General features: G+C 43.6%; 1 protein-coding gene across 2 annotated transcripts in view; it reads left to right on the forward strand.

The window, feature by feature from the left end:
• Bmper (BMP binding endothelial regulator) overlaps positions 1-15,882 on the forward strand; it is a 261,777-nt gene that overhangs the window by 60,857 nt on the left and 185,038 nt on the right. For both annotated transcript variants that reach the window (XM_026778925.1, XM_026778924.1), the window contains exons 4-6: positions 7,543-7,625; positions 11,158-11,248; positions 14,800-14,882. In XM_026778925.1, coding sequence (XP_026634726.1) covers positions 7,543-7,625; positions 11,158-11,248; positions 14,800-14,882 — 257 coding nt within the window. The remainder of the gene's footprint in view (positions 1-7,542; positions 7,626-11,157; positions 11,249-14,799; positions 14,883-15,882) is intronic.

Raw genomic sequence — 15,882 nt, forward strand, 5'->3', positions numbered from 1 at the left:
ACACACACACACACACACACACACACACACACACATACACACACGGACGCACGCACGCACGCGCGCGCACACACACGCACACACACACGCACACACACATCTGTAAAAAGTGGTGAAATGTGAATCAGTGGGAACAGTACTCATGTCAGTGCTTTTGACATTTTACTGGAGTTATACAAGGTGTTTACACCTCCTTATGTGTTTACACCTTTTGGTTAATCTACTAATTAGTTACTAATAAAGTATAAAACACTACATGGAGTCGTGGACAATTTTTTCTCAATGAACCCTAAATGGCCTGATTAGTGAACCATAAAAGGACATCATGTACAATTCAAGCATGGAAGCACATGAGTCACACACATGCTATTTGATGTGTGTGTGCACGTGTCTGTGTGTGCATGCATGCATGTGTGTGTGTGTGTGTATGTGTGAGTCTTCTTCATGAGCATCGGTAAAGAAGTGGTACACATTGATTTCTTTGGAATTAATCTGGGAAACTGAGGATTTCTGTTCCCATCTTTTTGTCTCCATTCACTGCAATTCATCCTGAGAGATTTCTGCTTTTTTTTCTGTCCTCAAACACAATTTATTTTTTTGGGCTGATATCATGCACCCCCAATTGTGAAATACTTATCCTTCTGAAAAGCACATGAATCAAACCACATGTGTTTGAATTTGGTCCTCTGAGCTCTTAGTATTTGTTATTTCCTGATGTCAAAAGTCCCATAGCATAGCATGATTGGTGGCCAAACATAAAGGTATTTAGGACAGAGTTCAAGCACCAATCCACAAAAGTCAGCTCTCACCATATCAGCCACAATGTCTGCATTTTGTCTTACAATGCTAGCCTTCAGTTACCCGTAGACCATCTCATGGGATGTCATTGAAAGGCGTTGTGTGCAGTCTTCCCCAAGTCGTTATCAGGTACCACTTTCTGAGCTCCCGCGTGCCCAGCTGCTCAGTTAGATCATGGATTCTGGGGTCAGGGTGAGGCATAAAGAATGACTGTGTGACGAGCATGAAGTTGTTCACTTTCCTCAACTTTGTTTCCCCACATTTAAAAGTGAACTAAATATATCTATTCAGTGGTGTTTTCTATGAGCTAAAAGTTATTCCCAGACAAAGACTTGAAGCAAACCACATTTATCATAATTACACAAAGGGATTCATTTTCAGTTTTCATTTTTTTTCCTGGAGGAGTTTTTCATATAACATTTAAATAAACAAACACACAAACAAAGAAACCCCATCTTTGGAAATGACCGCTAGACGCTTTCCTGCCTGTGTTGGAAAGCCAGTACTCAAGGACACACTCTTAAGGGCGACTGTGTCTTTCTCTCTTAACTCAGCTTAGCTGCAATTTCTTCTCCTCCTATCAATGCTTGCCAGTGAGGTGCTGATGCTGGGAAGCTCGCTACAATGCCACTGTGCACAGAGACACACAGTGTCCCACAGATAGCCATGTTTATGGTCAGAACCTGTCAAATGCACGGACAGGTTGTATGAGAAAAGCTCCCAAGTGTTTTCTTCTCTTTAATGCATCACACATCTCCTTTCCTGTTATAATCATACTGAGAGCTTAAAAGTATCTTTTATTGAGTAGAAGCCAATTGGCATGGGGTTCATAGAATATCAAGATCTGATATTGTATTGCTATAATACTATGAAGTCATGAGATTGTCAGCCAAATTTCATCACTTCTTAGTCTTTAATAATCGCACAGGCCAGAAATATGCGCAGGTGATGTGGGAGTGAAGGGTGTGAATTTGGAACTGACTTATTCCAAATTCATCTGATATTTCTGTGTTTGAGATTTTGTTCATACAACCATCAAAAATTAAGTCAAATAGCTTCCCAGCATTTTTATTCTATTGTCTTTTATTTAATTTAGATTATATATTGAATTCCTGATTGGGATACAGAAAGCTACGAGAAGAATGTTATGTTGAGGGGCACACAGCATTCTTTAGGAACTCAGTTTGTGAGTTTGACTTCTTCTCTTGGGATGAAGGAAATGGTTTGGCCATAAAATTCCCATTAGCCACAAAAATAAGCAAAATTGCCTGCAGGATTCATGTAGGTACGGCCTTGAAGAGTAATAAAACTTGGGTTAAATGAACTCTTAAGGACACGATTTAAGCCCTTGAATGGCCAGTTAGACTTTATGCTTATCCCTCTGACTGTACTTCCAGATGTTGCTGGAGAAGTTCTGAAAAGGGCTCATTAAAAAAAAATTGTATTGGACTGGGGTAATTTGGGGCTTATTGACCAAGGCCAAGGGTGGGGGTGCCCTGTTGGAGGCCAGGAACAGCAAAGAATGGAAGGTCTGTCTGCACCCTTTCCTTCTGCCACCTAGTAAGGAGTGACTTCAGAGACCCCCAAATCTGGGTTAATTTAAATAAATATGACATAAGACATAACAAGCAAGCAAAATCAAGTAAACAAATCAACAACAACAATAATAAAATAACCTAAGAGTAAACCAATAGCTCATGGGACAAAAGTAGATTTTGGGAAGAAAGGGGCATATTATTAAAATTAAGTCATCTGAATTAATCTGGAAAAATTTTGCTATTCTAGAGGTAAATTTAATTGGGCCCATATGCCTGAGCGCATCAGGAGATAGACCCATTTGCTACAGCTTACTTTTGTGGTTTGTAGGAATAGCCATACATAGGAGCTTGCTGTTTCACAGTTACATAGACATAGAAAGTGGTGCAGAGGACCTGGGATTACACGTTCTGCTTGTAGAGAGAGCACAGAAGCCCACTTTACACTGGTGAGTTTCAAGAGTGGTTCCCTAGATGCAGCGGGCTTGACCCTTGAATCACCTGTGTGTCCTGTGGAATGGGCAAAGAAGTGAATGAGGTTTCCCAGGAAGAGAGGGGTCATGCGGACATCACAGAATGAGCTCTTCCAGCCACATTTGGGGGAATCCGTGGAGTATATTCACCCCTTCCTTAGTCAGGCTGAGTATGTGCCATCAAGTGTCAATGTTTGAACCTGAAAGTTTGAACACTGGCAGCTGTTGAAGATGGCTTCAAAAGGGCCTTAGGACAATCAGGAGATTCTGTCAGATAAGTCAGGGGACCCAGCACCTTAGCAGAGGCCAGAGAGAAGAGACTGTAAAGGTGACGGGAAGCACAGTCCACATCGCACCGGGATGTCTGGAAGGGCGAGTGGAAGCCGGGCAGCCTTGGCTGAGGTGCCAGGACCGCATCCAGTAGCAGGCGAGTTCATTATGAAATGCACCCTGGGAATCTCTGTGGGCTTCTATGCATAAGAGAGACTGAAGCAGAGAAGTGCTTAAGGTGCCAGGGGATACTTTAACAGCGATGGTAAAACCTGACTCTCTGCTCCTAGTTAGCATGGGCAGCGAGAGGATTTCAGACAAAGAGGGAGAAAGCAGTCATAGCTCCCGGGGCTCCTTACAGGGCCTGTGCCATGTTTTACAGTCTTGGTGAGTTTTAGCAGTTGTTTTAATAACAATGATGGAAATGTGGTGCGCTCTCTCCCTTGGAACAGTTGGCCACTGAAAAAGGTCGCGACTAATACGAAAAGCGAGTTTTACTGCTTAACTGTGGATTTAATTAATTTATGTTCTTCCTGTTTCCATTGCCATGTGTGTTCCGAATTGTCTGGATGACCAGGCAGTTTCCTTACGAAAGTCTGTATGAGGAAGGAGTTCTGTGAAGGTTTCCTCACTCTGAAAATACTGAATAGTAAAAGAGCTAGGACACACGCGAAAGGAAAGTGACCAGTTAGGCCAGTGGTTCTCAGCTTCCTAATGCCGGACAGTTTCATACAGTTCCTCATGCTGTGGTGACCCCCAGCCAGAAAGTTATTTTTTATTGCTACTTCATAACTGGAATTTTGTTACTATTGTAAACATCTGTCTTTCCCAATGGTCTTCCGGGGTTCTGACCCACAGGTTGAGAACTGATGCATTAGGCCCATTTTATATTATTTTAGACATAAAGAACATAGATCTCTTCATGGTTGTTTAAACTGAGGTTTCCCAATCATTGAATATTTGACCTTTGGCGTGGTTAATTCTGTGTTGTGTCCTGTGAGTGTTAGGCTGTCTCTCGAGGTAGGTCTGTGTTCATAAGACATCTGTAACTCTTCCCATTTCCGGTTGAGACAGTTAGCAGTGTCTCTCCTAATGGGGCCGGACTTGCACTGGCAGGGCTGGTGAAGGCAGAGGTTTAAATGTATCTGATCAAGAAGGCTTCCTTTGTGCTGCTGAGTCCCCATGTTCTTATTCAAAAGCTTGTGGTATCTCAAAACTTGCCTATTGTCTGCAGAAAACTAATGGGCACTTACAAATTTCCTTCTAGACAATTCTGACAAGTGTATTTGAAGGAAGAAAAGCTGCTTTATTGATTTCAGAGTGTTCCCCTTCACCGCCCCCTCCTGATTCTTCTATCAGCTTTCATTTAGTGACTGTATCAATTACACTTAATTCTATGAGAAGGGCATTTACTTTTTCCTTTTCTGGGCAATTAATTTCTCAGTGCAGAATATTATAAGAAGTTTAGACCTGGCTGTGGAAAACATGGATTTCCCCTGGAATCTGGATTCTAGTTTGTTTCACACGTAACTCCCTCTATTTTGGAGTGTGACTTTAGATTTTCGGTATGAATTCTCTCATTTGAGAGATGAAAGGGATAAACTGTGTTATCTGTAAGTTTGCCTCTAGTTCTAGATATCAGAACTTATCAAATTTTATTATTTCTTCAGTTTGTTCCCTACACTCGTGATCTATTCTCCACTAAGACTCAGAACGTGGCCTGCAGGCCCCCGTGGTCCACAGACAGCAATGCTGCCCTATAGACCCATAAGCGTAGTCAACAATTGGAAACGTTGGCTGTAATTCAACAGGGAGGCCATGCCTTTTACATGTAATTTTTTTTTAAAAAAACCCAGATATTGTGCAATCTTTAAAATGTAATTTTTCTAATAAGTCATTTTTATTGTATTTTTAAAAAGTATTCTTCTGAATTGGAGACAAAAACAAAGTGTTCTTTCACTAGAGATATGGGAATGGGAGAGGGCTTTTTCTCGGCCTTTCTATTCTGTCCAATAGGAGGCAATGTGGTTTGGCTCATGAGGCTTTAGATTGGGTGGAAGGCAAGAGAATTCCTGACTACTCTTTCACCAGCACCAATTTTATGGCAGGCAGAATTTGTTAAAGAAATTTCCCCAAGAGGAGATCAATTATATCTGGATAATATTGAGGTTCTCTTGGAGTTTCCATACAGCGCATTGGTGTTTTGTTCTAAGGAAACATGTTCATCTAAGAACTGGACCTCCAAAGAGCAGTAAGAATACATTATCTTTAATGATCATATTCCCAAGAACCTCTTGCCTGTGATGGTCTCATGCCAGTGAGCCAAAGACTCCGTAGCCGGCTGACGGTAGTGAGAGAAGCAAAAGGTATCAGCTGTATTTGCTGCGGAGAGTTTTACAGGTGTTTTGAGCCTATCAATCATCCAGCTTGATCCATCATGCAGAGACATCCAGCGTGTGGACCCAGGCAGTGTAGACCGACTTGTTAACAGAGAAGTGAAACAATGACCCTCACAATCTGACCTTGGTCTGATTTTCTAATGTTATTGCCCAGTTTTTCTTTGCGTGTTCAAAAACAGTGGAGAAGCCAGGCTCCCCACAGAGTTGTCTGAAGCCAAAGACACTGTTGTGTTCCCTGCATGGTGGACAGCTTGTTCTGATGCCTCCGTCCTGTTCAGAGCAGAATTACTCAGTAAGCCTTATGCTCCTCCTGGGAGCTCTCTGCACATGGCCTGGCATTGTTAGGGGGTTGCCTGGCCTGCACTGCCTCCCAAGCCTCTGTGACCTTTCTACTAGGTTTCCTCCCTCCACATAGAAAGGCAAGATCACTGCTTGCCCTATTAGTAGCAAAAAATTAAAAAAAAATTACCCTGTCTTTACAGTTTTTAATCCAGAGGATGAAAATATGTAACACACCCAGAAACCCCACTGTACTGGCCCACTTGGCAGGAGTTTTGTATTTGCTTGGATTTAGTATGAATGGGATTTGGTTCTCTGATTTCCCTGCTTCCATTACTTGGAACAAGTTATTTATTATCCAAACAAGCCCCTGTTAGTCGATCAGACAGGCACATGGCATGTCGCTCATAAGTGCATTTGCTCAGCGAGATTTATGCCCACCCGAATTGTTCTATATTGCTTTTCATTGTTGAAAACGTACTGTATTCATCCTTGGTTTGGCATAAGTATTTGCAGTGTGCTAAAGGTTTTTGTGGTTGAACACTTTATCTCTGTAACACTTCAAGCAAAGGAAATTAAAAAATATATAGTGAAAGCGTTTCCCAGATATGTTTCCAATCAGCGGTGCACTTCAGTCTTCGGATGTGTAGGCACAGAGCGGGGAGTTACTAAGCCCTCTAAGGCAGTCCTAGTGCCTGGAAATTCAGATCAGGATTCCGAGTTTATGAAAACATCTGCTGAGAGTTCCATAAGCCCGTTCTTATTCTGTTATTATGAATTAAGAACACTTCGTCATGGTGCGATTTGAAAGAACTCCCAGAAGAAGAAAGTCCTTTCTGTTTTTGAACAAGATGGACTGACGGAGCTGAGCTTGAGCAGGTAACTGGAAGTTCTTCGCTGTGGCAGAGGGGCCACCCTTTTCTTTTGTAACAATCCCATCACGTTGCATGTTCTCCGTTTTATATATTTTGGTGAATCCTTCTGTTTGGTGGGCTTCTGGGAATACAATGACAGTAGATGCATCCAGGTGCATCTCGACAGAGTACAGGCCAAGCACAGAGGATACTATTGGTAAACTTGAGTCCACGTTGAATGAATTATGTTCTTCGGTTACTTCTTTGGCTTTTGTCCCAGGGACTGAAGCCAAACTGCTTGTTCTCCTTCTGAGGATCTCTAGCCTCTAACTTCTCTTTTTGCCAATGAATTAGTATGAATTTTGTTTTTCCTATTAACTCAGCATGTAATAACCCATGCATTAGTAATTTCAGATTTGTTTAAATTTATTACCTAAGAGTAACACAAAACTGAAATAGGAAGGCATAGCTCTTTGAGGTGGGAATGAAGCCTTGAAGGTTTGCTTTAGCGATGGCCATAGCTACTAGAATTTTGTAATCAGTCTCTATATTTTAATTTATATTTCCCACTATGTTTTATACTTCGGTCTTAACTTCAGTAATTCTGAATTCTTAAACTCTCATGCAAAATCCCCTTTCACTGTGGTATTTTTAGATATGGTGTTCTCATATTGGATTAAACAGAAATAAAACAATAATTTTATATATTTTTGCCAAGAGAATTGTATATGGTTTTCTATGTGAAAATATAGTCTGTGAGGTTAATGCATTCGGTAGTGAAAGATTTAATGTGACTGTGTGCCAAGCAGATATATGTGTGCTGTAGGAAAGAAATCATTGCCAGGGAGCTAGCCTTGGCTTACACGACATACACACTTCTGTTCCAGAGAGAGAGGAAGCACACTCACCCCCGGCCTCTTCTCTTCCTGTCTAGGTTGTACCCATGAAGGAAGAACGTACAACAGTTCCTTCAGATGGCAAAGCCCAGGTGAACCGTGCATCCTGCGGCAGTGCCAGGTAAAACCCAACTTCTCTCCTCCTCAGCCACCACACTCAGACAATATCAAGCAGAGCCCCCAAGCGAGCAGAGAGAGACAGGGACGACTTTGTCCATCTGTTGTCATCGTCCAGCATGGGACAGGTGCAGGGTGGTACTGAATAGGACTTGTCTCTAGAAACACACAGCAGGACTGTCCACCACTGTTACACAGAGGCTGGAAAGCTCCAGGAAGATGCTTGTGTCTTCCTGTGAAGTCATCTGCAAGCAGACCATGGACTCCATTAGCCAAAAAGAGGTACTTTTATATGAGATACATTGTCCTTCTTTGATCAAAAAAATTTTGAGCTGGAGCTACATTGTAAACGGAATTCAAGTGAAGTAATTCACACACTGTAGCTTAGTAAATTCAGCCTGACCAGTTTAAGAACCACGGGGAAAGCAGGTATGGACTCCACCATTGTTGATATTTTTTAATTCCCGGGTGAGCAGCTGCTCCATGTGTCTCTCACATTAGACCTGGGTAGATGAGCCAAAGGGCAACAAAGAGGCAAAATTCTTGAACTCCTTTCCTGACTGTATAGAAATACTGTATCAGAATTAACAGTCAGGGGCTGGTGGTGTCCCTCAGAGGGAGATGGGGTTTGCTTTCTGTGCAAGTCTGTGGCCCGAGTCCAATCCTCAGAACTCACAGTAAGACAGAAGGAGAGAACAGATTCCAAAGCTGACCTCTGGCCTCCACATTTGCACAGAGCATCAAGGTACACCACACACACACACACACACACACACACACACACACACACACACACACACACACACACAGTAAGTTAAAAAAATAGAACAATTGTGGGATATTTTTTTTTTCTTGAAGCCCCTCTCACTTTTTGGAGTTCTTCCTCACTTTTCCTTAATAAATTTATGTTTCTTCTGCTCAAAAAAGTAATGTCCATTTAATTTTAAGTAACTTCAAAGTTTTTTTATGGAGAAGATGTTAAGTTATTTTATTCCTCTTGGTATATGTGTTTGTAGTCAGGGGAGGGACTGAAAGGTGAGCATAATACTGTACGTTTGGCTCAGATATTCTCTCAGGGATCTTGACAGTTTGCTTCTGAAATCTAAATTCTAGAAAGCCATGCATGGCTTTATTATACTGTAGATTTTAGTGTACAATAGGCAGTCTTGATCATTAGACTTATTTGTGTATTTTTTGGCTTGTTTGTGTAGTAAGCTATATGTGAAATAAACAGTAGGGAAAATCAATAAACGCTAAGTATACTTTTGACTGTAAACTCAATCAGACTCAGGTCACAGAGACACAAGAGCAATGAGCTTTAATGACAGTAACAAAGTCCACATCCTTGTCAACATTGTCAGCTCCACCCTGCCCCTTCTTCAATGAACATTCCTGTCTTTGCTGGGATGTTCTGGAAGTCTTGGTTACAATGTTCATTAAACAAGCTAATCATGCCTTGTGAGGAGTCCTGAACGAACCCCACTGTGCACATCAGTCCTGAGGTCTTTAGATACCCAGGTAGCTTAGATGAGAGTCAATGCTGCTGTCTTGAATGACTGAAGATTAAATTAAATGGAAGCCTCTATACAGGGGCATTTCCTTTCCCAAAGAGTGCCCTATACTGTCTTACCTCCTGCCTTTGGGTGGAGCCCAGAGAGGATGGGTGAGATATCCATAGTTACTGGAAATGAAAACATGCCCCAGTGTAGAACACTGCAGAAGATTTGGGAGGGGCTGTTCCCCTCCAAAGATGAATCTCACCTTCTATGCTTCCTCTTCACGGGGGCCCCAAGATGTCCTTTCACTAAACAGGCAGGAAAGCACACCTCTGGGATGCGCTGGCAGCAGGCATCTTCCCGCTCCTGCCTCCCACTCCCTTCCTGAGGGAAGGAGACCTCATAGAAGGGCGCAGGCGAGGGCCTTTCCGGCACTTGCTAGGCATGTCCTGTTGCTATGAAGTAAGCAAAATTCTAGTCTCTCTCCAGGGCACAGAATTGTAACAGAGGATTCAGTGTGCTCTCTACACCTCTGAAAAAAAAAAATAAAAGGACAGAGCTATTTGGGAGGTGGTGAGCAGAGAAAGAGAGTCTCATTATAATGCTTCTAGCAGATGCCAGCATGCCATACCTAGTAGGTACAACTAGGTACTGGACAGGAGACAGCAAGTCTAATGATCTTGTCTGTTTCCATTTGCGTAGAATTCGACGTATTTCTTATAGTCTGTGCCAAAGGAGTTCTAATGATGAAAATTTTACATTTTTTTGCCCACTTCTAATTTCTAACTTGAAGAGGAGAATCTGGAGGTCACATGTGCTGGGAATTACCCTGAGGTTTCCTTGTAGATGGCAGCTACTGAAGGAAAATTGCCTGTAGTCCATAGCATTGCTTCAGTTATAGTGCTAAAGAATACATTTTAAAAATGTCTGTCACGTCTGTCGCTGCTATTTGGGGATCCCTCCACCCAAATGTGATAAATGATGTAATAAATTCTCCTAGGAGCACCACCCTCGAGCCTAGCACGACATGAGACATTTAGTATATTTCCCTTGTTAAGTTGGATGCTAGGAAGCAGACACATGGACGAAAATGGCTTTGTTGTGAGATTGTGACCGCTACCTTCAGCCCATGCTACTCGCGATTCAAACTCAAATCAAACCAATAAGAACATGAATTTATTTAGAAAAAGTGGGTGGATAATACAGAGGGAGCTCACCAAAGACTGACCATGAAAATTCTCTGGAAACTTGTCTGTGATCCCAGCGCTCAGGAGGTAGAAGAAGGATCAAGAAGCTCAAGGCTTTGAGACCTGCATGGGATTCTTGAGAACCCATTTCAAAAAAGAATCATATGGTCCAAATCCAAAAGCTTAAATAGCTATTTAGATATCACAGTCCCAAGATCAGGTTGCTAAAGACTCCCTTGATTTCATCATTTGAACCTACACTATTTGTTTTGACATACCTAGGGTGAACTTAGAAATAATTTTCTGGCATCTTTGCATTTACTGCTGAAGGAAACTGAGTTCCAGGTTCTACTGGAAGCCAAGTGGCACTTGTAAGATTGTAGAGCTGGCAACCGTTTTTCTAGAAGGTGGTAAGGATTTTTCTGGACTTGTGCTTTTTCTGGACACCGGTCTAGGTATTCTGATTTTCCTTTGTGTCTGAAGCTAATGGCTGGTAGCATAGTAACAGTGTTAGAAAAGGCAATCGTTACGGATGACTTAAACAATTATGAATGCCCAACCAGCATGCCAGAGGCCCACTGCCAGCACGGAGGTCTTCCTACACAGATTTATAGGAAGAAAGCACAGGACCAAAGCCCAAGTACAAGGATGTGGCCAATAACAGGCGATAGGACATGCCTAGCGAGGCCCAGAACACCCTTCCAGTGAGCTGGGTCTTGCCTCATTTGTATCACCATCTTTGAGGTCCAACAGCCAATCCTGCACTGTGGGGCTTTGGATTCATCCCACTTCTTCCTCAAAGGAGTAACTCAAGTGGTAATTCTGGGCTGACTTGTGACATTCTGTTTTCCAGGAGGGTGTCGTCACAGAGTCTGAGGTGCGCTGTGCTGTTTATTGTAAAAATCCCTCAGAGCATCCGGGAGCCTGCTGCCCTACCTGTCCAGGTAATGTTCAAGAAAGGGAAGCCGATGGGTTCTGTGATGCAGCACAGCTCTGTGGAGGTTGTTGTGTCCTGTCAATCACGCATTATTCCCCTCCCCTCCCCACACTGACCTTCACTTTACATCTGCGCACGGGATAAGTTCAGAGAGGAAGCTCCTTCGAGTGGCAGTATCTGTCAGGCTCTTGTGTGCCCAGCATGAGTGGAACTATGTGCTGGAGGTCTTGGCTTGCGGAATCCCCAAGCTCAGAGGCCTGCTTTCCACTCAGGGCCACAGGTAGTGTTTACTTTGGAAGGACGGACTATGGCTCTACTTGCGTTCAGAATGTTTTTTTTACTGTTTCCTACTGCAATACCTCGGCCAGAGCATGTCACGATGATGAGGTGACCAGATGTTTTCTGAAAACTGAGTGCTGTGTCCCACATGATTTTAGTTTGGAGCTTTGTTGGTTTCAGTTTTCAATGTGGTTTAACAAGTTGGACCCTCTGTCTTTCTGGAGAGGGCCCTTCTGCTGAGCTGACAGTGGAGGAACCCTTTCCTGCTGGCGGTGGGAGGGCTCCCGTGTCTTCTCCTGCTCTCTCATGAGAGCCTGGGGATTTTGAGGTGAGAGATGTTTTTCCTGATCTCTTAAGCCTGTGGCCAATAGTCTCAGACAGGTGTTTTGTGTTTTCTCTGAGCCCTTCTCCTCTCTAGTGCCGATTCTCACAACTACTAGTCTTTGCTTTGTGGGGTACTGTGCAAAGGCCTGGCTCTTCTTTGGACCTTCCTCTGAGACAGCAGAAGTTCCGTGTGGGATGCTCTGCAGACATGGTCTCAGGCTCGCTTCCCACGGAAACCCCACAGGCAGTTTCCCTCGCTCCTAGTCTTCCTCGTGCCCTGAGAGGTCTTTATTCAGCTCTAGTTTACTCCAGGGTTTCTGTGAAACTGATATTTTCTCAGTTTACGCGGGTGGAAAGACTGGTTAGAAGTGAACCAATTCCATAAGCCAAGGGCTTTGTATGGATCAGGGGTTTGTTTGAATGCTCTCTTTCTCTGAATAGCTAGGTGATTTGAACAGCAGTAACATGTCCTTTGATACCTCCGGGTAAGTCTAATGGTCAGTTCTTAAGACCGTACATGGAAATTTAATGCCTAGGCTGCATCCTGGCAAATTTTATTTGAATCTTCAAGGCAGTGGCAGTGTTGGGCTGGTGGTTGGGCCCAAGTAATTTCTATATGTAGCCAAATTCAAGACTGACAACAGGACACTTATTTTTTCTATCTAGATTAAACTTTATAATAATGTCTAGATTATTAGATAGTTCTATTGAGTAGAAAGTTGATTTATCAATGCAGAATCAATTCAGGGTCCCCCCTCTTAATCTCAGGAGTGCTCAAGGAGCAATATTATATTGGGGCAATATAAAAGGATCCTTGGACTGTATATAAACCACACCCTGCCAGTGGGTGATAGCTCTGTTTTTAGGTTGTCTTTGAAACTTAAGTATGCAGTTGGTAGGGTTGAAGTTTTTCTCTTTGACCACTTGTTTTTGTCATTGCGCTTTGGGTTCAGTTCCCAGGAAGAAGAAAGTTGAGCTCCATTCTCGTACACATTGCAGGGTAAAGTGCTAAGAAGAAATTGGACCCATTGATATGAGGGCCTTAGCAACCAATGGCCACGGGTGGGGCTGTAACCAGATTCCTTCTCTTCCCTCACCCTCAAATCATGCTGCTACCCTATCAATACTTAGAGGAGTATTCTATGTAGGTTCTGGAGCTCTGGAAAGCAAATATTTAAAAATGATCATGCCCCAGTGCCACACATGTCCCCTGACAACTGCACAAGCATGGCACCCTGGGGATGCAATTAGCTGTCAGCTTTGATCCCTCTCTTGAATTCCAGCGACCATGTTTGGGATGCGAGTTGGAAGATTCAGAAGCAGTGATCTCCAGAAAGTCTCATCCTTTGTCTTGGAGGGAATCCTCAGCCGAGTCTAGATAGGGAGAGTCAAGGACAGCCTTGGGGGTTCACCCTCGTCATGCAGAAGGACTGGCATCTGCCATTGATCAGACTGGCATTCTCTATAATGACAAACATGCGGGCAGTTTCCTCCTGCAATGAATTTCAGGGCATTCTTGGTTGTCTGCTCCTTCATTGTAGTCTGAGTCCTGCTTAAGGATGGTGGGTGTGCTAGAAATAGAATTATTTTAAATTTTGTTGTTTAAGTTGTCAAATATAGATTGTTGTGGAAAGCCATATGACAGAGTCGGAGGCGTAAACATGAGAAAGGATTGAAGACACTTTGCTGGGAATGTCCTTTGGAAATAGACTATTAAGTGCCTGTCATTATGAATGGTGCTAAGACACAGTCACTGGCAAGGCCATGCAAGCTACCAAGATTTTTCAAAACCGTCCAAAACAGCAAGGAGCCATCTAATTGCTAGCAATGGGTATTGCTACAAAAAGAGATCTTATCCCTGGGCCATCATGTGAATTTACCTTTTCTTGGCCTTTGTATTTTGCATTCAGCTCTTATCTTCATATCTTTCTATTGAGTGAAGAGTCACACTTAGCTTGAAGACGGATAGGGCCAGGAGCCAGCTCAGCCATTGCAAAGTTCATTTCCCTTCATCGGGAGCCAGGTCCTTCAAGCGTTTGATGATTTCTTTTGACATTGTCTTGGGAACTTCTCTGTCCTTCACAAAGGCCTACCCACACGTAGTTCTGCTTTCAACACTGGCTACTATGAGGAAAGTCCTGAAGGAAGTGGTTATGCCATTTGCTGACAGGCCTGTGGTTGGCGTGACCCAGATGCTTGCTAGCCTGTGTCTCGGGTCATTTAGTGTAAGTACTACCCTGAGCATCTTTCTGAAGGGAAACATCTCCTGCAGGTTTGTACCTTTATGAGCTACACTTGGCAGGAAGTATACAGCCCATTAACACACGGAGTGGATCAGAAAACCATTGGGTACATCCTGTCTTGTCCCCGCCCATTATGGCCTTTGTGCGTGACCCTCTCTGTAAGGGCACCATGTGTGGCAAAACCGAGTTCATATTACAACTCAGTCACCTACCGTGGTTTTGTCTTCTGTGGGAAGACAGTCAGAGCCTCTCTTTTGCAGTACCAGAAGGTGGTGTGGGAACCAAGGGCACGCTGGGCCAAGAATAGGGTGTAACTCTTGGTACTCTAGTGGCCTCCCACAGAGGCATCTGCTCTTTCTCATCCCCACCATCCCTCCCTCAGCCTTCCTTTGGCCTCTTCTGACCTCTCTGAGTTCGTCACCCTGGCTGTGGTCAGCACGACCCTGCATGACTCACTGTGGCACATCTGCCGGCCATGGGCTGACTCAAGTTCCACTGTCATTTGTTTCCTATCAGCTTCAGGGTCTGGGCCTGTGCGAATGTGCCAGTCACTTGAACTGTATCATTTCCCCTTTTCATTGTGCATACTGTTGTGATCAAAGAGGATCTATACTTGGTAGAGGCACAGCTGGGAGGCGGTAATAGGAGGTGGAAGGCTCATGCCAAGCTGAATGAAGACTGTTGTCCTAAGTGCAAATTCCCTGCTTTCCAGGCTGTGTGTTTGAAGGTGTGCAGTACCAAGAAGGAGAAGAATTCCAGCCGGAAGGAAGCAAATGTATCAAGTGCTCCTGTGTTGTAAGTACTGCGAAGCACTGCACAGATGGTCCTTAGGGTTGACCACTTGGTGCCTTTACTAAGAGCAGAGCTATTTTCTACATTCTCCTCATTAGAATCTCACGATGCAGAGCCCAGGGAGAACCCACTCCATGTGAGGCAAGCTTCTCAACTCTGGTGATGTTCACCTTCTGGGCTAGGGTTCTATGCGATGGACCCGTTTGCATGCATTCATTGCAGAATGTTCAACAGTATCCCTGGGCTTGCTCTAATAGATCCACAGTCATATAATCATCGCTGTCTGCAGACCTTGTTCAGTTATACTCTGGAGAACAAACTGACCTCTCATTAAGATCCACTGTCCCCTCAAACAGGGGAGTCCCTCCACCCCATTTGGGGAAGACCATGGGTCTTCTGTTTCATGAAGCAGAGGGGCTTCTGGCCGTGGGACCTTTAACTTCAGAGCCGTCAAAGTGGGAAGTGAATGAGAACAAACAGTCTCTGTGTGTTCTGTGGGGTGAGGGAAGGTTGGTCACCTGGGGTTGTAGAGAACTGATGGGAGGAGATTGCTCAAAAATAACCCTAGAAATTAGGGAGACAACCATAGACCCATCTTTTCAAGCATGCTTAAGAATGAGGAAGAGTTTGGCCTGTGCTCTGATTTTAAAGGAATTTTTATTTTTATTTTATTTATGTATTTATTTGATTTTCGAGACAGGGTTTCTCCGTAGCTTTTTTGGTTCCTGTCCTGGATCTAGCTCTTGTAGACCAGGCTGGCCTCGAACTCACAGAGATCTGCCTGCCTCTGCCTCTCGAGTGCTGGGATTAAAGGCGTGCGCCACCACCGCCCGGCTCAAAGGGAATTTTTAAATTAATGTATTTTATATCAGAAGTAAAACCAGTGGTGATGATGGTGATGGGGAGTCTGGTGTTCAGCTGTTGCTCCAGGCGATTTACAGTAGGAATTAGTACAGCATATACTGTTAGGAATACAGTTAGTGCTACAGTGTATACTGTTAGG

The sequence above is a fragment of the Microtus ochrogaster genome, chromosome 5 (assembly GCF_000317375.1).
Source record: "Microtus ochrogaster isolate Prairie Vole_2 chromosome 5, MicOch1.0, whole genome shotgun sequence".
Taxonomy (NCBI): Eukaryota; Metazoa; Chordata; class Mammalia; order Rodentia; family Cricetidae; genus Microtus; species Microtus ochrogaster.